This window comes from Vidua chalybeata, chromosome 1 (genome assembly GCF_026979565.1).
Source record: "Vidua chalybeata isolate OUT-0048 chromosome 1, bVidCha1 merged haplotype, whole genome shotgun sequence".
NCBI lineage: Eukaryota > Metazoa > Chordata > Aves > Passeriformes > Viduidae > Vidua > Vidua chalybeata.
Window position 1 is genome coordinate 40311084 of NC_071530.1, and position 24044 is coordinate 40335127.

A 24044-nucleotide genomic window follows, 5' to 3' on the forward strand; every position below is an offset into this window, starting at 1 on the left:
AATATAATAATTTTCTGCAGAAGTTTTCTGAGAAAAGGGGACTGGGTTGTCCCGGAAGTGGCAGTTGTGATCTGCCATTGACAACCTAAGAGCTATGAATAAGACATTAGGATTATGGGGAGAGGTGATTCCTTTTCTTGATGGAATCAGTTGTTAAGAGGAAAGAGACACACTTCTAAATCCTGAGTAAAAGCTCATGTGCCACAAGACCTGCACCAGTTTGTGGTGAGCCAGACACCCATCCAGAGGCTCTTTTACTTCCCCTCCTCAATAAAAAAGGGGTGGAAAATAAGGTGGAAAAGCTTATAGGTCAATATAAATACAGGGTGATCATTTAGCAATTAGCTTCACAGGCAAAACCAGACTCCACGTGGGAAAAATAACTTAGTACCAGTTAAAATAAGTTGGCATAGTGAGAAGGAAGGGTAAATTATGACAATACGCACCTCTTCTTCCCTCTGCCTTTTTCCCAGGCTCAGTTTTAGTCTTCTGTTCCTGAGCCTGGTTCCCATCCCTGCTGGCACAGGGAGGTTGGATGTTCTCCCTCTCCTGCTCCTCATGTTCATCCTCTGCTCTAGTGTAGGCCACAGTTCCTTCAGGACATCTCCACCTCCTCCAGCATGCGTTTATTCACAGATGCTGTCCCACACTTGCTCCAGGTGGGCTCTCCAGGGGCTAAGGGGAGGAGCTTTCTCACCCTCCTCCAGCTCTGCCCCCAGTGCTCACAGGAATTTTTCTCACTTTTTCCCTCACTCCCAGGCAGCGTTTTGCTCTTTTCAAAATCCATTTTCCCAGAGGCTGCAGGGCCCAGCTGTGCCTGAAGTGTGTGGGTGGCGGGAGCCAGCTGGGAGTGGCTGTGTATGGCAGGGTACGGCCCCAGCCTCACCCGGCAGGGGCTGCCCTGCACTGCCAGCACCTGGGCACCTGCCCCCGGGCACCATTGTCCCCTTCCAGCTCTCCCAGTTGGTCCAGTGTCTTTCCCAGAGCTGCCTCTTCACTTCGCTGAGAAGGCAGCAGAGGTATGCAGCGTTTTGTTGAGCAGAGAAAATCAAACCATTGACTTTTGGAGTCCCTGGTTTCATATCCTTGCTCCCTGACCACCTGAGGGGATCAGGCTGTCCTGGGACTTTGTGGCTGGTGGTGCAGAGATCCCTATTTTCTGGCAGACAAGCTGCATTTCTCCACGATTTCAAAGCCAATTATCCTGTGAGTGTCTCCGCTGATGTTTGCTTTGTTTTGCTATGTGTTTTGGGTTTTTTCTGGAAGTGATCCAGCAGCAAGAGAGCAGCTTTTATGGGTTCAGACATGGTGGTCCCTGACCACAGCTATTCAGAGCAGAGGGGTCTCCTCTCAGGGACCTCTCACCCATGGCTCCCAGCCACCCTGAGGGGTGTGTGGCAGCTCATTTCTGTGCCTCTGCATCCTGAGACATCTGCCTGGGAAGGACACCCTCTGCATCCTTGGTGCTCTGAATGCCTCACTGTTCCTAATGTGCCCTGTGTGGGGTAGGAGCTGGGTGGAGAATAGAAATGGGGCAGAGGGGCTGGATTTAGTACTGGGGTTGAACTGTGCCCCCAGCATGGGGACAGATCCGGGAGGGTGTTTTGTGTGGCACACAAACAAAAGTCAGGGAGAAGGCTGTCCAGCAACTCAGGTAGGCTGTGTGAAAAACAGGCTTATTTTTGCTCCTATTCTCTCAGAAGTGAACAGGGATTGTGCACATCTACATAGTGCCAGTAGCAGATCTCTCCTTACTGTAGTGGAGTTAACTGAAAATAATCAGTTAACAATTATCACAACTGACAATGCACCTTTACATCCCATCAGCCACAAATACCTTCCACTGGTCCATACAATGAAAACCCATCAGAAATGGGAGGAAGGAGCAAAGTAATTATTAGGATAGAATAGCTCAGTGTTCACAGAATATTCAATGAGGGATCAGCTTCTCAAGAGGAGTTAATAAGCAGCCACACTTGAATATCTGATGTTTATAGAGGGGAGAAATGTACACGGAAAAGTACATTAGGGCTAAAAACCTACTTGATGTGGCCGAAACAAAACCTAGCCTTCATCTCTTATGCAGAAGCAAATCTACCAAGGCCCAGAAAGAAAGACATGTCTTTGAGGAGTGATCTGAAAGATAAGTAATATGTCAAAGGAAAGAAAATGCAGTTTCTGCTCTTTGGGGAAAGAGGGTAAAAGGGGAAAGAAAAAAAAAAGAAAAACTCCGCATTAAAACTCCTCAGTTGTTTTTTTTTTTTTTGTGTGTGGTTTTTTTTTCCCCTAGCTATAGCTATAGCCTCTTTCCTTTGATTTGTCGTGATTTAAATTCATACAAAAAGATTTATTTCAAATAAGCCCCTTTAACTGTAGGGGCAGATATTTTTTTCTCCTAAAGCCTTTTGTAAGAACAAAGTAACCACTTGTCACACACAGTGACTAATGAGAGTTTAGTGTGGGTTTTAGTGTTCATTCATACGCTTTGTGTTCAGCTAGTCGTAAGTTAAATCTTTAGAAATCACACCGCAGGAATCCTTCTCTTAGGAGTGGGGGCGGGAGGCGAATCTGTCGAGATATTGAGAGCTGGTGAGCGGAAACTGCTCTTTTCAGGCTTCCTAATCGGCGGCACAGGAAATAAACACATGCAGGAAGTCGTTTGGCCTTTTCTTGAACTTAAAGTTTATACAGCAATTGATAACTGAGGCAAACTTTGTGTACTTAAACTTTTGAAAATTAAATTAAATTAAGAGGGCATGTTCAGCCCATGCCAGCATGGCCTGTAGTTTCTGCAAGCAGCTGGTCTAAATACAGTATTAAAAATTGGAAAGACTACAGCGTATATATTTTTACAGCTAGAATGTGTCCTTGAAACCTTTTTGTATGTCTTTTCTCTGTCCTCTTTTCCTTCCATTTCTCTGATTCTCTCCCAGTGAAACTGAGCTGAAGCATTGAAATCAAATTGAAAGTCATGTTTATGAAGCTTGTTTTCTGTGCTTCTACACCAGACTATGCTCTTTCATCCTTTCCCTGACCTTCTCATTTATCTTGTAAGCACTTCAGGGTAAGAATGGTTTTGGATCATGTGAAACACCTTGTTTGATGGTGGCCCATATTGATATTTGGTTAATGCTACACATATGATATATAAAAATTGTCTTTGAAAGGAGGGTAAAAATAAATGAAGTGTCATTCTTGAGTATAGCTTTTGAAATTGATAGCATCAATTTGCTAACAGGGACATTTATAAGCATTTCTAAGAAATATTATTTGTGTTCATATTTCTCAAGCTTTCACTGTATAAACAAGGTCACCGTAAATTTAATGCGCTAAAAAGAATAGTTTTAGTTTTATAATAACTACAATTAGCTGGGGTAAATTTGCATGGGAAATTTAGAACACCTTTGCAATAAAAAGAAAGCAAGCAAAACCCAAATGAAGAGCAGAATATGGAATAAAAAGTACATTTGCATGTCTTTGAAGACCAATCTAAATACCTGCTAAAAATGCATCCACTCCTATGCATCTTCTACTCTTTTGAAAATGGATTATTTTTTGCTGCCCTAATAAACCACCCCTAACAGTGCAGATGTTTATTAGGAATATTTTTCATAAAACAAGGACTAGAAGCAGAAAGCTACAATTAAAGTAAAATGAGAGACGGACAGAAAGAGTGCATATGACTTACATATCTGTAGTCCAGGTTACTTTCAGATGAAATAATTGAATAAAAAAAAAAATCAAGATTTTAGATTTTTTTTTCCTAAGTAATTAGAATGTCATGAAATTTTATAGTGTGCTTAGAAGTTTGCATATTTGATATGCAGCTTTGTGATGGCTCAACCTTAGCTAGCCATGAGATGGGATTTCAAGTCTTCAGGAAATAGATCTAAACATTGGCCCCAAACTGCCATTTACTGTAAAATGGCCATAGCTGATCAGTTGTTCAATAAATGTCAATATAATAAAAAGATATGGAAGTTTCTGCAATTAATCTTGGGATTGTACCTTCTACACATTTTCAGAACATCTCCTTACTTCTATCACTTATCGATTGTCCATTTGATTTATAACCCAGCCTGAAGTCTAACAGTCATCAGTCTTCCTTTTGGACATTACAGTGACATAGCTCTTTCACTGATATCTTTGATGGAATCCATTTTTTGCTTTTCCCGCCTCCTTACAGGAAACATTCAAGTTAGTTCCAGACCATGTGGCATTATGTGTATGCACAATGATGACTTATAGCTGCATTTTTTGTATTCTACCCTAAAAGCTATTTTTACGTTGCATTTCTTTCTTTTTTGATAGTCCAGCTCCACAGTGAGAACGTACCAAAACAGTAAATCGAGAGTGACCATGAGCCCTGGCTTTAGCTCCCAGTGGAATAGCAGCCAACCTGCTTGGAATACATACACCTTTCCAAGAGCAAGCTTGCACTACCAGTCTCATGCTAGCTACACCTACTGTGCTGGACATCCTGCTGTAAGTAATGAAAACCTTTTCTGCAGTTACCTGAATGAGCTCTGTGATTTCCTGGGACGTGGAGGCACTCAGGGGCTGATGGTTCAGCACCCTTCTCCAGCAGTCTTTATGTCCCATGCCAGACAGAACAGCTCACATATACTAGCCCTAACTCTAAAAAAAATATTACAGTGAGTCTTAGACATAAGCAAATGTGAAAGTTTTATGCCTCAGTACAAATACATATACTTTTGTACATTTAGCATTCTTTCTCCTTGCATGAAATTATTGTTGTATGCCCGGGTTTTGGTGTCAGAAAGATAATCTGAAAAGCAGCATTATATAGGGCCTCATTTCTGTTTCTGGTAAGCCTGTAAGATGAATGAATTATTCTTTATATTTCAGACATTTTAAATTGTGTGGATTAGTCAGAGGAGAGCATCTCTTCTCATCATTAAATTTGTTTAGACTCACTACTTTATCTTTAATGTGATCAGTGGTGAACATGCAAGCTTGTTGCTGAGCAAAGACTACTGGTCTTCTATAATTGCATGAACTGGTGGCCAAAAAGAATGGGGAAGGGTGGCTCAGTGTTGTTGTGTGTTTTAATTTGACAGTCATTAAAGGGTCACAGCTATAGGCTGATGGTGAGTTTTGTCATATTGGTGTTGTTGACTGCTTATAGTAGAGCCCTTTCATTCATGTAGTTTCTGGTTTTGAAAGACCCCAAGAGAGTTAATGGGGGAAAATCTCATTAGTGTAAGCAATCTTCCTTTCTTTCCCACTCCACAATTTGTTGTTTTAATGTTTGGATTTGAACTTAGCTTTGGACATTTGGTTACAGAACTTCTTAAAAGACATAGCATCTTAACCTCCTGCCGTGTGTACGTAATGAACTTTTGCCATCCTATACTGAATTCCAGTAGGGAAATGGGAAAGTGCAGCTTTTGGTACAGAATGGAAATTGTGCTATAAAGTCTTATTGCAAGGTCATTGTGATTTGATTTAGGTTTGCTGTCTTACCTGCCAACAGACTTCTGTCCAGAAGTTTGGGTTAGGAATTGTCTCAAACATTAACATGGTAATTGAAATAAAGGAGAGGAATAAATTTGTAAAATCTTACTTTTTTTCTGGGATGATGAGTTCTCAGAATAAATTAAACATCTCTGTGGATTCTTCTCTTTGCTCACTTCCATTATGGTATCATTGAAAATGATAAAAACTGTTGTGAAGAAATATAAAGTATTTGACATCACAAGGGCACACATACTTTCCTTGTTTAGAATGACGGCTCAAAAGGAGTCCCATGACAGCTTAATTTATCTTAAACTATGGGTATTCAAATAATTAACTGCTTCTTAACTTTGATCATTTAGAATAAACACTATCCCCTCTGTGACTCAAGGTTTGACTCTGCTTAGCAAAAGAGCATACAAGAAGAATCCTGTACTTCCTGGAAGAAAGCTTAAAATTTTAATTGAAATTTCAGTCTTTTCAAGCTACTTCCACAGTTCCTCTTTCCTTTGTTTAGACTAAAGTTGAGGGTAGCTCCACTAGAATCATAGTACAATATCTGTAGGTTGTACATATACAGTCTCTACAATATTTGTTTTCATTGAGCTTCTTAATATGTAGTCACTGGAAATGATACATCAGTCTGGGAGTTGATTTATCTGATTGTTGAAAAGCAGAGATTTTAGAATGTGCAGAATTGCATAAAGCTTTGTGCAGATTGGTTGATTAGCCCTGTCCTCAGTGTCCCTGGGTTCAGACATTTACAAACTTGGCACATTTCTTGGTTCTGGCTCATCTGAGGAGCTGTTGCAGTGCTACTCAGCAGAGATTGAACAGATTTCTTAAGCTGGTGGTAAGAAGCTGTAACAGGTTAGCTGCCATTGCAGTGCCTACTACTGTGATCACATGCTTTTTCCATAGCTTCCCTACTTCTGTATTCTCTGAGGGTGAGTCCATAAGCAGGGCCAGGGCAAGGCACTCCAGGAAATTCAGCTCCTCCCTTCTGCAGCATCAAATGAATTTCAAGTTTCCAAGGAAAAAAAAAAAAAAAGCCTTAATATTGGGTTGGATATCTGTTTCGTTGTATATTATGAAGTTAGAATTAGTCTGGTTCCTGTTTCTAACTTGGATTTGTTTAATCTGGGCTCAAACCAACCTTTTTATGGTAAATGACAATTATAAAAGCTGGATACAGGGGAGCTCCTTTATTTGTGAATCTTCCCAGTATTACGTGCTCAACTGGATATCTGCTTTACTTCAGAGGATTTTATTTGCCCTCATCTGACACAGGTTCACCAGAACAAGTTGTAGGTTGTAGAGCTGTATGAAGTTGTTTCTGCAAAACCTCCTACATGGACTATTTCTAAAGATCATTGCAGTTCTTTGACACTTGGAGGCTAACAAACTTACAAGTGCTTTGCAAGTTCAAGGCAGACAAATGTCAGGGAGTTGGATCTACCCTTGGAGTACTTAAAGCTATTAGTCCCTGAAGACAGCACCAAGAGAAAAGCCTTGGATTTCTCTACTGTTTGGAGAAAGCTGAAGGAGACAAAAAAAAAGATTAATTTTAATTGGGCCAAATGTAATTTAAAAAAAAAAAATCAATTCTCTATTTTTTTTTAATCTAAATGAAAGAAAAAAATATCTTACAAAGTGCAGTGTTAAGAGACCCTTATGACTCTGGCTGGTCCTGAGTATGTCAGAGCCAAAGGTGAGGTTTTTATTTTGTTTTATCAGAGAGCACCCTTGGCATCTCTCTTCCATAGTGCTGCAATCATTGATTAAAAACAGTCTTTCCACCCTAGGAAAGAAAAGAACAGGAAGTTTGTTTAAACAGGGTAATTTTTCAGCTCTTGAATTATCTAAGGGAAAAACAGACTGCATATCAACCCAGTCAAGAGTGCAATGCAGTTTTTGAACAAACAAGAAGGTGCTAATTTCTAGCTATACTGGGAAGCAGGATACCCTGCAGGATCTGTGTATACTAATATAAATGATAATGTGGTAGATGGTCCTTACATAGTAAATTATTTTTGATATTAGGGGCTTGAAATTCTTCTGGCATTCACACTCAGAGGCTTACAGCAGGAAAAATACAGCATGTATTGCTGTATTAGGAGAAGATCCTATTCCTGAATAGGAGAAGACACCTAGTCATGCTTTTCTCTCGAACTTTCTTCACACAGGAAGATAAAAAAAAAAGACAAAGTAATTCTGATTATCCCTGCTGGGCAAGATAGAAACCTTTGAGTGATAGTGTCCTTTGAGCACTTTCACATCTACACAGGCTTCCTACCTATGCTTTTTCAGAAGTCTTAAAGACTCACTTCATGTCCCTTTCTCTACATTTTGCTGGAAGGATGATAGAATTTCACAGATCTTCAGAAATCTTGTTCATTGAATTAACTCTTACAAATTAACTACTTAGGCTGTTCTGTTTTAAAGAAACACATCTGTAAAGTGATAAAACAAACACAGATCTCATCAGCTTTGGAGTATTCCAGCTGAAATTGTAAGGGAATCTTTTATGCCTTTCTTGGATATTCATGTAGCAGTCTCAGATACCTGCCATGCTCACCTGTGTAAAGGTCAGTCCTTGCTTATGAAGGAATTTGGCCATGTGATATTCTCTGATGAAGCAGACAGAACTGTTACAGAGTGTGTAACCCTGCACGGTTTGAAATGCCTTTGTTGTATGCCCATGGGATGGTGAATTTAGCTGCGTGTATTAATTTCTCTATGTGCATACATGCCTGTAGCATGCACAATGTCTTTGAAATCCTTATCTAGATACCCAACCCAGTGTATGTAAGACTTCCAGCTAGAATCTATTCTGCACTCTAACAGGATTTGGTCATGCTCCACTAAATCAGTGACAGCCTTCAAAGCATGATTGGTTAAATCTGTAGAGTTATTATTTGCAGCTCTACACATAATGTTTACAAGCTGTTACATCTAAGATGTCATATATGGATCAGACAATCAGTTTGCTTAGCAGTCCCTATTCCAACAGTCTGTCCCCAGACTTCTTTCTACAGCTTCTTTAAATGCGTGATTGCTTCTGAAATTATACTGTTAGTTGGAATGTGAAAAGCAGAACTAAAAAGAAATGTGATGCAGAGCGCTGTGAGATACTACTGGCATTCTTCTACTCAATTCTGCAAACCCTAGTAGGATCTCAAATCTTTAATCTTAGAAACCTTAAGACCCAGTAGAAGGAGCTGTAGCTCCTTTTACACATTTACACTGACAATCCTTGCATAGAAAAGCAGAAAGGGAGCAAGGCTGTCACTGTGGACAAGTCTAATGGAAGGGCTTACTCACTGTCAGCATGACTATGCATAGTCCATTGGAAAAATTTCCAGTTCCAGGTAGGTAAGCCTCATTGCTGCTGACAGAACTGCCGGACTGCAGCATTGCACAGCTGTAATGCTTTATGTAAACTGACCTGATCATTACCACACAAATTGGATTAACATCTGTAGTGAGCTCTCAGTGATTGACTGTTTAAACAACTTCTTTTGTATACATTTATAAAATTAGAAAACCTACCATTTTTATGGGATTAGGTAATACAATGTTTAGGAACCACCTGGGGGTGTGAGATACAATTATCAGTTTGTATGTATACATATGTATAATGGCTAAGTTGTTAGTTTTAGGTGTATATATACATTTTTATATATATATATCAAACACAGACCAAGCTTTTGGCTAAAATCTTCACAGAATGATGTAGGAAGGTTCTCAGTGCAGGGCTGGAGTTGGTTATCAATTTCTAGTTTTCTAATGTGATCCTCTTCTCTGAAATGTAAACCTAATTAGGGGACATGTTTTTGTAAGTGAAATATTCTACTCTAAGTTGGTTCTATAACACCAAAATAAGACTGACAGAAGCAATTTACTGATGCATACCAAATTCACACATCATACCAAATATGATGTGATGCATTATAATGCAAAGTTAATGTCTTAAGAATCATCTTTCTTTAAATTCAGGAAGCATGCAATACGTAGCATGGGTGTCCTATTCCAAACAGACCTTTTTTTCTCTAGAAATATAAGTAGAAAAGATCAGCGATCAAGTTTGGTTTGTGATTTTTTTAATACTAAGATCTTCCCATTGAGTAATTCTGTTGCACCTCTCCTTAGAGAGAAAGTGCAAAGAGTGAAATGCTTATGCAGTATAATCCTGTCATCACTAATTTCCAAGATATCTGTTTAAACAAAAGCTGTCACTTCCTGATCTAACTTGAGCCTCCTGCCTGATTCATTTTGTAATGTCACGAACAGTGGATTGTGGATTCGTGGAGTAGAGCTGGTCTGATTAGAGAGGAAGAAACTTCTTTTTACACATGCACATCCTTATAATCAGCAGTGATGGGAAAGGAAATAAATAGTACAGTAGGCATGAATTGGGAAGTGTCTCTCTAAGAACCTCTCAATTACACTTGCAGTTCTGAAATCTTGGCTTTCTCTGTCCTTGGTGTTAACCCTTTCTTACCTTCATAGGCCTTTCATGTGAGATTGCTCCCTACCATTCTCTAGCCAGTATTTCTTTGGTGCTACTGGCCCTTGTCATTATAATGGCCACAGTTGAAAAAAAAGTGGAGAATGGTCCAAGAAATTATACACTGTTGAAGGACCATTGAGCAAAATATCTGCCAGATGTCACTTTGGTCACAGTCTTACAGTATATAAAGTGTAAAGGATGTGTTTTGATCTTCTCAAGTTGGTGACAGCCCCAGCTTTCCCCCATTAATTAATATGGGGAAAGATCAAGCACTGGCTGGAAAGAAGTAGGCAAGAGAGTTCCCAACCAGAAGGAAAAGAGAAGTGTATCAGCAGAAGCTATTTTATGTAGTTGCTGACATGTTCTTTATGAAATCCTGCAAGAACAAGTGAGAGTATAAAATAAAGAGGCAGTCATTAAAGTGAGAATCAAAAAGATGACATCTCCATTGCTAGGTACAGTTGTGCTATAAGAGAGAAGCTGTGCCAGTTAGGAAAAAAGTAATGAAGGATTGTGGAGAAAGGAATATTTTTAATTGACAAGATTTGTAGCTATCAGGTGCAGTGAGTAGCTTAGTGATCAGCTGCAAATCCATATGCTAACTGCTGACATAAATTATTTATTCTGTTTATCTATTACCTCCATCTACAGGAACAGAGCCTCAAAAACATGAACTTATTAGGCCGCTAACGTAAAACACATTTTCACTGTGGCTTGGCTTCTTTGGAGAAGAGAGGGTGGAAATTTCAAACCCCCAAACAAATATGTCTCTTAATTAACTTTTCTCACCATCTGTGCTTACTTATAGCTGAGGCAAGCGGTACCAGTGACTTGTGAGATTGCTTTCAATGCTGCCTCTTTAGGCCAGCTTTTCAAAGCAGCAATCACATGCAGTTAATTCTGATCAGATCAGCTTATCAGCTCAGTTCATTGTAGTGCTTTCATAATAGTTCATGTGTGACAGCCCATTAAAACTTGGCCAGGCCTTAAAAAAAAAAAAAAAATCACAAAATCCACCAATGGGTTTTGCATTCCGCCTTTGAGTTATCCAGCATATTCGTTTTGTGTGTTAAGCTTTGACATGGAACTATAGTGAAGGGTTGTAGGGAAAAGTCACTAGCAATATAGAACTCTAACCAAAGTAGTTAACTGTATTTTACCTCAAAGAGTAGTTTTATTCAAAAATGTGTACATGATGCTGTAATAATTGTGTTAAATGCTGCCTGTGGCTCTGCTTGGCTCCTGCAAAGGGACAGTGCTGTGTATGCTGCCCGCCAGGTCTGTGGAGTGTGTGAAAGGCTGCTGCCCACGGGTGGTTCAGGTTGACCAAGTGAGTTTTTCTGTTCTGGAGTGGATGGCAATTACACTTTTGATGGATGGCAATTCCAATTTGAAGTTGAATGCCCTGCTCCAAAAGGGCAGTGCCTCTCAGAAGGGAGGGAGAGCACTGACAACACAAAACCCTTCAACTGACTGAAAAAACATATTTTTCAGAAAATCTGGGGAAATCGAGAAGTTTAGAGTTTAGAAATGTTTGGTTTCAGAATTCTGGGTTTTTTTTTTTTTATTTGTAAGTGATGTTTTAAATTTTTTTTTTCTGGTATCCTCTACTCATTTATACATCACACATATTATGTTTTGTCATCGTTTCTCTTAATCTTAACAGATTAAGAATTTTGTAGATTGATGTTTGTTGATGCCTTTTATTGATTTGTTTCCTGTGTGTTATTTAACAGAAAAAAAGTCAAATTTTCTGCAAAAACCACAGGAAAAAATAATTTTTCAACAATTAATGCTAGCAGGATTGGAAAAAAATCCCCTGTAAATAACTAGTGCCCTTATTTTCAAGAAAAAAAGAATTCTTCATGGGAAGTATAATTGAGATCTTTGAAATTACCAAAAGGATTACACAGATATATCCACAGCACTTATTTATTGGCAAAATAACTACTGCTAGAAAGTTTCTCATCACCTCCAAATGCTAATAAAGTCAACCATTTTGGAGATGGGAACTTTTTGTTTATAAACAGACTCTATGGGAAGCAAGAATTTTCTTGCTGAGTCTACATTTTTTATTCTTGCGTACTCAAATGGAAGAAGAGACAGAAAGAGACTTTAAAAACCCAAACCAGATGCTGCTTTTCCCCCCCTTCCTTTCTTTCCTTTTTCAAGAGAAGAAAATTCCCTAAATTTAGACTGCAAAACAGTCTTGTAGGAGGCAGTAAATACAGATCTTAGTAAATGTCTATAATTTACAGCTACAGATATATATCTACCTATACATATCTCTATATGCATTTCTGTCTGTATTCATGAATGTGTCTATATATATGTATATACATGCTTCCAGTGTTTGTTTTGGTTTTCTGCTTTAATTTAGCAAATAGGAGATGTACGGTTCTAATTTAGCTTCTCCATCTCATTTTCAGTAAGCCAGACAGGTTGTCTTTAGGATTTGTTAGTTGAGGTGATGAGTTCCTTCAGGCTCCAGAGAAAATCCTGGTATTAGGGCTTGACAGTAGATGCTACAAACTGCCAACCTGTCACATGTTTTGGAGACACCTGACACTTTTTGAAAGATTGATTATCGCAAAAGGCCAGCCACTGTGTTGCTTTCATTTTAAATAATTAACACGCTCAGGCAACTTCCTTATATTGCAGCCTCCAAGGGTGAAGGGTTTTGGACTAGTCTGAGCAAATACTACTTCAAATCATTTTGCTGATGGACTCTTTCTCTTCTCTCTTAATTTTAATTGTGGTTATTGATTTAAGATAAACCTACCCAATTCAGTGAAGGCATAAGGGACGAAACTTTCCTTTTGCCCTTAGACCTATCTCCTTGCCTTGAGGATTTATTTACACCAGGGATGCTATTCAGCAGCACTGTCAACAGCAAGTTCTGTTTACAAAGGGAGGTGGAAGAAATGCATGTCTGTGGGAAATATTGATTTGTCAAAATTGAAATGTTCTTTTGATGACATTTCAGTTTTTTACCCTTGATAAATTTCAAATGTTGCTTTACTGTAAACCCAAATGCTGACCAAAGATCATTTGTCCCTTGCTGATTTCTGACATATGTTCCACCAGTGATTTAAACGCTCTACTGAGAGCACATGATCTAAAAAAGATCAAAATCCTAGAGTTCCTTACATGCTTAATTTGTTAAGCAATCTAAATTTTCGTCTTTGTCACCTTTTTCATCTTTGTCACCTTTGCTGAAATGTTTGCTCTTGTTTTTCTTAGCTGGATTTCCTCTAAAAGAGACACCTGAGAGACATTGTGATCTGTGTGTCAGTGTTGGGCAAGTTTTTCATTAATTTCTCTACTTTTGTCCAGTTTTAAGGTTTCTGTAGGAGAACTTCATTTCGAAGAGACTGAAGGTGTTTTGTAGAAGGTATTTCTGCATCACTGTTCAAGGAGGGAGCTGGAATTTTTGAGAGGAAAAATAGAGATCCACAAAATAACAGGCTTTATTTATTTATGAAATCCAGGGACAACTCATCACAGTGCTGTGTTGACTTTTTCCTTGATAAGGACTTTATTGACCTCAGATTTGTATCAAAACTACTGCAAAAGAAAGTCCCTATCACAAGGCATGTAACTAGATGGCACAGAAAATAGGAAGGGAAGCAATGATACCGAAAGAGATCCTACCCACGGTCCTGCAGCTGTTGGAGGAAAAGAATGGCAGTAAGCTTTGGTTTTCATTCATTCCAGGTTGTTACCTTATCTGTCAAACCTGGCTCTTTTCTGTATTTTTTTCCAAGTATATAACTAGGCAGTGTTTGCTTTTGTTCTAAAACCTGTAACTATAAGGTGATGGAGGTGTTTTAGTGAAGCCCAAAAGTTCTGGCTGAAAGGAGGTATGGTTAATTATGTTCTTTGCTTTCCACCAGTGTTTCTCTTCTATGCAGTATCAGGTTCTCATTAGGGATGTCAAATACAGGCATTTGTGCTTTTGGGAAAAGAGACTTGCTTTCTGCAAGGGCATCTCCCCTCAAGGCATCACTCCTTTGTTTCCTTTTTTTTTTTTTTTTTTTTTTTTTTGCTTCTATTTTACTTGGGTGCTGTCAATATTTTAATATAGTTTTTTTTCCATGGCATTTACATTTTTAGCCATAAGATGGACTGCCTGGATTTTTGCCAAAGAGACTGACAACCTTTAGGTTTCACAAGGAGCAGAATATTTTTCCATTTATGTACAAATACCTCTCTTCCTTGGGTATATAGTCAGCTTCCATGCAAGAGGAAAAAAATTGTAAGGGTCTGGAAATATTACAAAGGTCTTTGCAGAGATTCTCTTCAGTATTTTCACCTTTCATGCTTTTTTCTTGTCTTTTTGAGCACTAGCCCTCTGGCATGGTCAGGTGCTAGGAATTTCCTGGCACCAAAGGCAAATACTCTGTTGAGGCTCTGTCCTTCTGCCCTGGTGACCTGTCCCTGGATGCCTGCCAGCATGGCTTGTTCTGCTGAAACCAGAGCTGCTGCAGATCTCTGTGCCAGCTACTTGTAGTCAGGGAGAGCAAAACTCAGCCTTTATATTCAGCATGGTCACAAAATCTTTACAATTGGACTCTGTCTTAAAGGTCTTTCCCAGTCTAAATGATACCACAAACCTGTGACACAGTGTCAAGGTTGTCAGGAAGTTCCAGCATCTTCACTTCTGCTCTGTGCTAGGTTATCCTAGTGCATCTCTGTGTGGTCTTGGAAAAGCCTTGTGTTTTTATTTGTTCCCCCATCCTACTTTATTTCTTTGTTTGTATCCTGTAAATGAGAATATTTGCCCACAAACACTTAGATGTGTCGTTGAGCTTTTTTTTCCTTTTTTTTTCTTTTTTTTTTTCTTTTAGTATTGTCATTGATTTATTTTAAAAGTAGGATCTTTTAAACTTCTAGAAAGCACCTCAACTTTTTGCTTTGTCATCAGGGCAGTCTCTTTGAAGACTTAATTTTCTTCAGAAGCTGCACAAGAAAATCCTCATATTGTATACAGCTGGGTGAAAGGTTGGATTGAGTTGTTTTCCTGCCAAACTATAAAGTGATTTTCTTTTTAAATCTTTCTTTCCATTTGGCTGCTGCTTAATGTCTTTTGTCTGCTTAAGGAGGACAGGTGCAATTATTCACCTCTGAGTCCTGGGAAAGAAATAGTAATTCAGCATGGTCTCTTGGAAAGGAATGTAATTCACTGCCCCACATACAGTACATTATGCAAGACAAACAGAACTGTGAAAGCTGTAGCATTGTAAAGGAGAGCATACGATGAACAATGCCTGATACCAAGCTGTTTATCTTAATATTTTGTTTTGGAGTTGGAAAGTAAAAGAATTAATTATATATTGAAGCTTGATAGAATTGCCTTTTCAGTCTTAAAAATCTCTTGGCACTGCTATGTAAGGAAAAGGATGTGTTAGCATTCTCCAACTAGTTCGTTGGGATGTAGATTTTAAAGCAATGTTAGTAGATCCATCATTACCTGGAAAATTTAGTATTTTTTTTTCTTTCATCATGATGAAAATGGGGACCAAGATTTCAGAAGTGTAGCTCAGAATCTGTTTCTGAAGAGTGAAAGTTCTCAATTTGTCAAAATTGAAATGTTCTTTTGATGACATTTCTCTCAATTTTGACAAATCTTTCCTAAAAGAGCAAATCTGTCCAGCACTGAGTTAAGATACTCAGGCTACATAGGGGTTTCAGCCCACAGTGAATATATTCAATATATAATTAATAACTTAATGATAGAAAAGATCTGCTTACAGAACAAAATTCTGCATTGGGTAAACAAACAATTTCTAGCTGTGGTCATATAGAACTGCAGAGAAGCTTTTTCCCATCATACTTGTTACGTGAGAATTACACAAAATGAACAGATTTATTTTAAAGCTATTTAATTCAAATTTAAAAAAAAAATTCCCATCTGTGGGGCAAATAAGTCAGGTTACTGCTTGTGTGTATCATAGTAAAGTCTTTTTATTTCAGATCCTATTTTTACTTGCTGAGAATTTTATGACACTTGTACCTTTCCAGAGAAACCTATGAGGTCTGGTGTGATGCTAAAGGGATGCTGTCATGTAATTTTGAACAGAGTCCTTTTTGCACCTCATAGTCAAAAATGTCAAATGCAGTTATTCATCAAATCTTTTCCTCCCTCGAAATGCAAGACAATGATCTATGGAATGGATACCTGTCTCTTCTGGCAGTTAAATGTTCATGCTTCCCCACTTCTTCCTGCATGCTCAGTTACATCAGGGAAAGAGACATAAACTTGATGCTTTCCAATAGAGGGTGTTTGAAGCAGAAGTTTGGGCATCTTGACTTTTCTGACATGCAAAATTGAGTAATTTGTGATTCTCTGCCATCACTTTTTTTAGTGCCCCTCTATACCTTCCCCCCCCACACCTTTTTTTTTTTTTTTTTTTTTTCCTAGAGGAGTTAATTCAAGGTAAAAGGGGCAACAGAAGGAGGACAAGTGTTCAATTTGTTGTTCTTACAGCCAAGTATTGTACAATAGGGAAACTGACTATGGAAACTGTGTCTGCTTATGGTAAGATGTATAATTCCCTTCAGAGAAAATACAGGCTGCTATGTAGATCAAAAAAAAAATTCTCAGAATTTGGGAATAAAAGGCTGTGCTGCCATTCCAGCACTGACTGCACCACATGGCAACCACTTTGTTTTTCTTGAAATGTTAGTGAAGCAGAAAACAAACAAACAAAAAAAATCACATAACATTAATAAAAGAAAGCTAAGCATGTTAGTACTTTTGTGATGGCTAAGTTGTATGGCTTCATGAATAACTGATTTTTAAAGGGCAACCAGCATTGAAATCTTGTTAACTGACTAAAACCAAATTAAATTATTTGAATGACTACATCCAATTTTGATATTTTATTGTAAGATGTTCCATGTGAATAAACACCTTTTTCTAGTCTTTTTAACCTCATAAGGGGTGTCTGTGTTGGTCGTGGTCCCTCTGGGTAGAGTAACAGGCATGGCTGAAAATATTTTTCCTTATTTAAGAGCAAAAAAAAAAAAAAGCAATGGGTAGGAGGAAGTGTAAAGATTTTTTTTCCTCTGTAAAAGGAAGAATAAACCCACCCAGAAAGAAAAATGCCTATCAGATTATGTTTTGTGGAAAACAGCTAAACAGTCTGTAAAAAACATGTCAAATATAAAAAAGGAGAGAAAAAAACTAAATATAATCTCTTTCAGCAAAAGTGAACTTACATTGTTAGCTAGAATATTCTTAAGGACTTTTCTTTTACATATTTAAATTTGTTCTAAAAAACCCAGTACCCCGTCTCCCTCTCTCACCGAAAACCCAAGACCCAACAGAGATGCCATTCCCACTCAATGAATGCTTTTTAAACTGACCTTGTTCATTTTTAGGAGTCATATGTCTGGAAGAATAAAACCATCTAATTTTACTACATCCAAAATAAAAATAGTTCATTCTGTTTAAAATGACAGTGAATAAAATGGGATTGAAAAGCAGAAGTAAACACGGCTAGTGATCTCAAAGTATTAGCTGCTGGTCCAAACAGGGGACTGGAGGAGAAACTTGAGAGTCATTCTGTGCAAATTACATACTGTAAGGAGAAGCTTTTTTCTTGCTTTATATAATGCCTAAATTTCATGAGGAAGGGAAGGTTACTTCAGTGAAGTCTCTAACTACAGTGATGGTCAGTGATGGTGTTGGTATCAGCAGATCTGCAGCTGAGTGTGAGACTCCTTGCTATTGGACATTCATATGCAGATTCCAGTCTCTATTGCTGTGCAGAATGTCTCCCACAGATATCTCACTTTTGCTTTTTTCCTCTCTAAAAGCCCCAAAATATACACTTGCAGTTTCTGTCTGGAGAATACAATCAGCCAAGCTCTCGCATGATCAGAGGCGATGAAGTCCCACTGGCCTCCACCAAGACATTTCTCTTTGTATTCGCTGATGATCAAAAGTAGAAGGTGTTTCTTTGTCTTTGTGTCTTTATTTTATCTCTTGTATCAGTACACTGAAACAAGCCTGGTTCAGATGGTTCTAAAGAGGCAGAATGGCTCTGAGTTTTGCCCTGACCTTGTTGCTTTGACCACATGTATACATACTATTATTTTCTGTCCTCATCAGGCTTTTCTTGAGATCATGGGAGAAAGGAAAATACCTTTTCCACATGAGGCAGAGAGATTTTTTTTGTTTTGCTTCCCACTTTTTTCTTTGCTATGTTTTTGTTCCTTCACAGGTGCAAGAATCCCCTGCCTACCTGTGGGGATTTTAAGAAAATAATCCTTTAATATGGAAGTGTTTATGTTCTCATTAAGGAGTGACCATAGCATCGATTTCCTGTACCCTCACCCAAAATCTAATTGCAAATTGTAGTGACTGGAGATAAGTCTGCCCACCAGGTTTAGTGCTGTTTTACTAGTTTAATTAGGCTTTGGGTTTAAGGTGTTTCATGAGAAGAAAAGGGCTTCTCAATAGTTGGGTTAAAAAGGCAGAGAGAAACAACAGCTGTAAGGGCACTTTCCCATGTACTTGAGCATGATTAAATGTAGCAGGGGGTTCTTCCTTCACTGAGTAAATTACCTTTGTCCCACGTGTGTATTGATATAAACTTTAAACATTTGCCTTTGCAATATATCTCTTGCTGCTCAGGGTCAAGAGAGAAATTCATGAGTGCTGACAGGAAATCTCTTTCCAAATATAAGGAGTAGGTGTACAGTTTCTCAGATAAACAGAAAATTCAGGTTGTCAAATTCTTTGTGTGCTTACTTTTAAACAATACACACAGCAAATAAAGCAACCTTTTCACCAGATTTATATTTAGTGACTTAGATGCCACATAATTTCTCTAGTGTCATACATAAAAAATTTCTCGAAAAATCTGCTTCCCTGTACAGATTATTTAATCCTGCTATGGTGATTCAGAAAAAAAAAAAGACTGGTTTGGGTTATTTGTAACTATTTTAGAAGCCAAAAGATCTGAGTCTTCAAGAAACCCTACTTGACACTGCCAGATGCTACTCAAGTGATAGTTGCATCAAGGTGCCACAGGGTTTTAATAAGAAGTGTGTATTTTTTTTCTCATAGGAATATGGGATCAGTTCATAAACTTTTAATTTTCTCTCCAAACTGTCCTATCTCTATCCATCTTAAAATATTTTTCTTCTCTGTAGCATTATGACAGATTTAAGACCCCAGCTGAAGCATAAGACATTAATAAATTAATACATGATCTACTTAATCCAAATGTAATTTGTTAAAATTTGTTCAAAATATTGTCTAACAGGCTAACCTATATTTTAAAATTCACCAGATCTCATCCCTTCTATCTAGAATTACTTTAAACTATTTGGGACTGCTAAATGTTGGATATTTATTAAATAGAGTATTAATACATCTCTATACTTTATAATTTTCTAATATTGAAACAAATACAAAGTTTCCTTGGTTTAATATTAAGATGACAAAAATTTGTGATGTGCAAGATATTTTCTTGGACCTTGTTTTCATAAAAATATACTCATATTTTTATATGAGTATATTCATATACTGTTATATGTTATATTCATATAACATATATATATATATATGTTAACATATATATAACTGTTATATTCATATAACAGTTATAGAGAAAATATAATGGTTCAAACATTTAGACAATTAAAACTTTTAGACACTAAAATGAGACCAAACCAACTCTAACAAAACACCTCTGGGTGTATCCATTCAGCCTATGCTTTAATAACAATGCTTCCCAGACTTCACAGAATCACAGAATGGGTCGGGATGGAAGGGACCACAGTGGGTCACTTGCTCCAACCTCCCTGCTCAAGCAGGGCCATCCCAGAGCACATGGCACAGCATTGTGTCCAGGTGATTTTTGAGTATCTCCAGTGAGGGAGGCTCCACAGCCTCTGAGCTTCTCCATGGAAGCAAGAACAAGGTGGCATTTAGGCATGTGAGGCTGTGCCATGTGGTGACAATTTGACCCACAGAAGTCACCAACTGCCAGGAACTCCTGGCGTGGCTCTCATTTCACCACCAATCTACACTGGGTCCTGAAATATCTTAAATGATCTTTACTCAACAGCAGGCTTTTTATTTCAGTTTCTGACTGAGAAGTACTTCAGTGAATATCCTTGTTCATTAACTACTCACTACTTTTAAAAATTTGTTCCATTTAGCCACTCTTTAAGCATGCTATTTCTAGCTTGTACTCTGAATGCACTATTTGATTATGATGGTGAGCAAATAACTTCAGTCATATCACTAATAATCGTCTTAACCAATCCATTGTGCAGCTGAACAGATTGAGTTAATGCAGAAAGCAGAGGGCTTTAGAAGCAGTTTCCCTATCAGAAAAGTGTAAGACCAATGTATATTGATTCAGATTAAAAAAAAAAAAAAAAGCAAATTGCTGATCTGAACAGAAATATATGCCAGTCAGAATCAATATTGGCCTCAATGAGATTTATTTCTTTGGAGAAAAGGATCTAATATTCAGGAGACACTTGAGCTGTGGTAATTGTTGAGTATTGTTTATTCAGGCAGTTGAATTGTTGGGCTGAAGTAGGGAAAGTTTATTAGCCCTGCCTTGGGCATCAAACTATTAGATTTCATGTAATTTCAGCAGGTTTCTAGGAAATATTTTACACCTTCATGAGTAAATTTGAAATTTTGGCCACTGGGAAACTACATGAGCATTGTATTTTTCATACCATTTTCCAAATAGTGCTTACTTCCTTGAGACCATAATGTTTTTATTATGATAAGCATTATTTGTCCCTCTCTACTGTTGGTGCTCATTATATTTTTAAGGCGAATATAAGAATGAGTGCTGATATGAGGTACTGCATAACTATGTTAAAAATAAAAAGGGGAGGGAATGGTGGAGAGCTGCCTCACATGAAAAATGCCTAGTATGTCAAGGAAAATATATTCCCCAGTGTCATTTCATGCTCTGCAGGGGTCTGTTTTCTTGAGTCCAGTGCAAATGCATAATCTCAAGAAAGCCATTTTCTGCTTAATGTGAAAAAGAAGAATAAAGCAATTTTTTATTCTACTTTTATACAATCTTGTCAGAAAAGAGAGGTGGGTGAAGAATTACAATCTTTAGAGGTGCCATCAGGACTCCCTAAACACAAACCTTATCAACCCCAGTCTGAAATCATGTCAAATTTCACAAATTAAGCAAGACTGGATTCTGCTTTGGACACCTCCAAGGAAAACCCATGACACAATAGGAACTAACGTGAACAATTCCTTAAGCAGATCTTGTTTTTTTTTATCCTCTGAATAAACAGTGATGAGATGAATATGGAGAAAATATGCAAGCCTTCCCTTCTATTCCCTGGAAGAGGTTCTCTACCAACCCTTTCACCCCACCAAAATTAACACTTGTTCTGATCTATTTTCATAATTTTTATTCCTTGTGCTCTGTGCCAGAGAGCAGGCACAGAGCAACAGTGAGAGTTCATGCACCCGCCTGCAAAGAGGTGGAATGTGATGCAAGAACAAGCTAAGACAGGAGAATTGATCTCTTCAATATCCCAGTGGCAAGCACATAGTGTTCAGTTCCTGAATGAGTCAAAACAAAAGGTCCTGTGCCCTTTGAAATGTTGTGGGATTATCCTTCCTTGCCTACAGCTCCCACTCTGGAGAACCACAGGTCTCCTGTAGGTTTTGTGTGATACCTGCCAGGTCTCTGTGGTTGCTGGGGGTACTCCAGGGCATCTCAAATGGCACTAGGCAGCTATAATTAGGCAACTTGATCAAGCCCTTAGTTTCAAGGTCTGCTTTGCCAAATACCTAATTTTAGCTGTCAGTGATGCCATGAGTGGACATTTCAGATGCTGCAGAAAATGAGAATTGTCACCATATGACTCACCAAATGTGCCAACCCACATGAAGTGCTCAGCAAAGCATGAAAAATTCAAAGACCAGAACCTGCAAATGGGAGTGTACCCCTGCAAATGAACTTATTTTTGGCTAGTCGCTTTGCTTGCATTGGATTTTGTTTATTGAAGGGGAGAGTGATGTGCAATAGTAAAAGCAAATGAACCCAAGGAGAGAAAAAAAATCCCCAAACCCCAACAACAACAAAGAGCCTTCCTGAGATTAATTACTGTAGACATTAACATCACTGAATATTTTGGTAAATCCTAAAAGGACTCCAAATCTCACTAAAGGAAATCCTACAAATTATTCACTTTTATTATCAGTCAATCTAAATCTAAAAATTTTGAGAAAAAAATTCTTCATTTTGGTAGTATTTTGTTAAATAAAGTCTATATAAAATTGTAACATTATAATAATTTTCCTGCAGTACTGCATATTAATAAACTAACTTTTCAGGATAGGTGGGGATTGAGATAGTCATGCTATTCATTTTAAGAAGCTGCCTTGATAGTACTCTGCTGTATCACTTCCAGAATGGACAAGTAGTAGTGTTTGGAATATTCCTCAATATGGTTAGAAAATTCACCTTTCACGTCTGTATCTGCTCTTAAATTCCATGAATGTAAAAATAACAGTATTCCTGCAACTGGTAAAGAAGAAAAATGCATAGTCTCTAAGAAATGGCATCTTAGAAAAATACTCACGCTTTCCTATTGATGCAACAGTTAAAATATTTTCATGGTATACTCCATCCCCATATGGTTTTCTTCGGTGTTGTTTTCTTAGTTGATGGAGGGAAATTCCCTAGACACATTTTATATAATTGCTTGTACGGTTGCTGTTGCTTACATTTGTTCTGTCAATTGTGGATAGTTCTTATTTCCAACTATTTTGTTAGAAGTGTTCAGAATGCTTAAAAATGCTGGAATAAAGTGTATTTAATACAACCACCCACTTACAGAGCTGTGCAAACTGGAATTCATCCCGCAACTCTTCTCTCAGTACTTAGCTCTGTCTCATGGAAATAGCTTTGCTGTTTTCTTTTGCTTACTTTTTCAGGTTTTGGGGTTTGTTGGTGGGTTTTTTTTTTTTTGGAAATTCTGAGAAATTATTTTGGTAGTTGCTGAAGACACGTGTTCACCACTGTTTTTGTTTGAAAATTGCTTTTGTCCTCTTTGAGGCAACACAGGCTGCTGAAAGAAGCCCAGGCTCTAGACCCAGGAAATGTAATGTTCCCCTGCACTTTTGTTGATGATATTTTTCAGATTAGTTAATAAAAGGATTCTGTAGCATCACACAAGTATTAGAAGTTACCCTCAGTATTTCAATGGGGGAACATTTCCTTTACAGTTTAGGAGAACTAAGGTGAAATGAAATTAGATGGGGACCATTACTGGGACTGGCACTCATGTTTCTTCTTACCTACCACATTGCTAAATGGACTAGCAGATATTACTCACCCAATTTTTTCTGTAGCATTTTACCCTCTAATCAGAATGATGCAGTAATACTTGCCATTGGCCTTCCTAATGTTTTGAAAGTATTGTCAGTTCTAAGACAGCATTAAATCCATGTGCACAAAGGCAATTGCCTGAGGTAGAGATGAGGGTGGCTCCCCACATGGATCACTCTACAGCATTCAGGATATTTTTGGCCCAGCATCTTTGATCTCTCACTTTGAAAGTCAAAGTCCAAAATCAAATGAAATCTGACCTGGTCAGTGAAGTATTTTTTCCATAGACCTGTGGAAGCCTCCACAAGTTTGATCTATGACTAAAAGAAGTTACACAGGGGTTTTTTTTATTTCTTTGTTTGTTTATTTTTTAATTCCAAAAGAGTGATGTTGGGCATATGAGAGGTGTCATGAGGGTGAATGCTTCTTAAACATATGCTCTGCAAAGATCTATTCAAAACATTGATCTTTAAAAAACCTAAGTATCCTATCTTGTAATACAATAAGATGCCAAATCTCATCAGGAAAGTTATTTTATTTAGACTTTCTTCACTTGCTGAAAAATTACTTGGGGAAAACTTCCTGAAAGTCAAACCAAAAGCAATAGATTGTGCCTGTAAGAAATCATAAAGTTCATTATGTACACAATGATGTGGCAGAGGAGGAGAGCTGAATTTTTAGTAGCACTGGATGAAAATTAAAGTAAT

The 24044-nt window shown here is 37.9% G+C and overlaps 1 protein-coding gene across 2 annotated transcripts in view; it reads left to right on the forward strand.

Moving 5' to 3' along the window:
* The window catches only part of RBMS3 (RNA binding motif single stranded interacting protein 3), a 701764-nt gene that overhangs the window by 209836 nt on the left and 467884 nt on the right, over positions 1 to 24044 (forward strand). For both annotated transcript variants that reach the window (XM_053943264.1, XM_053943265.1), the window contains one exon: positions 4312 to 4485. In XM_053943264.1, the coding sequence (XP_053799239.1) occupies positions 4312 to 4485 (174 nt within the window). The remainder of the gene's footprint in view (positions 1 to 4311; positions 4486 to 24044) is intronic.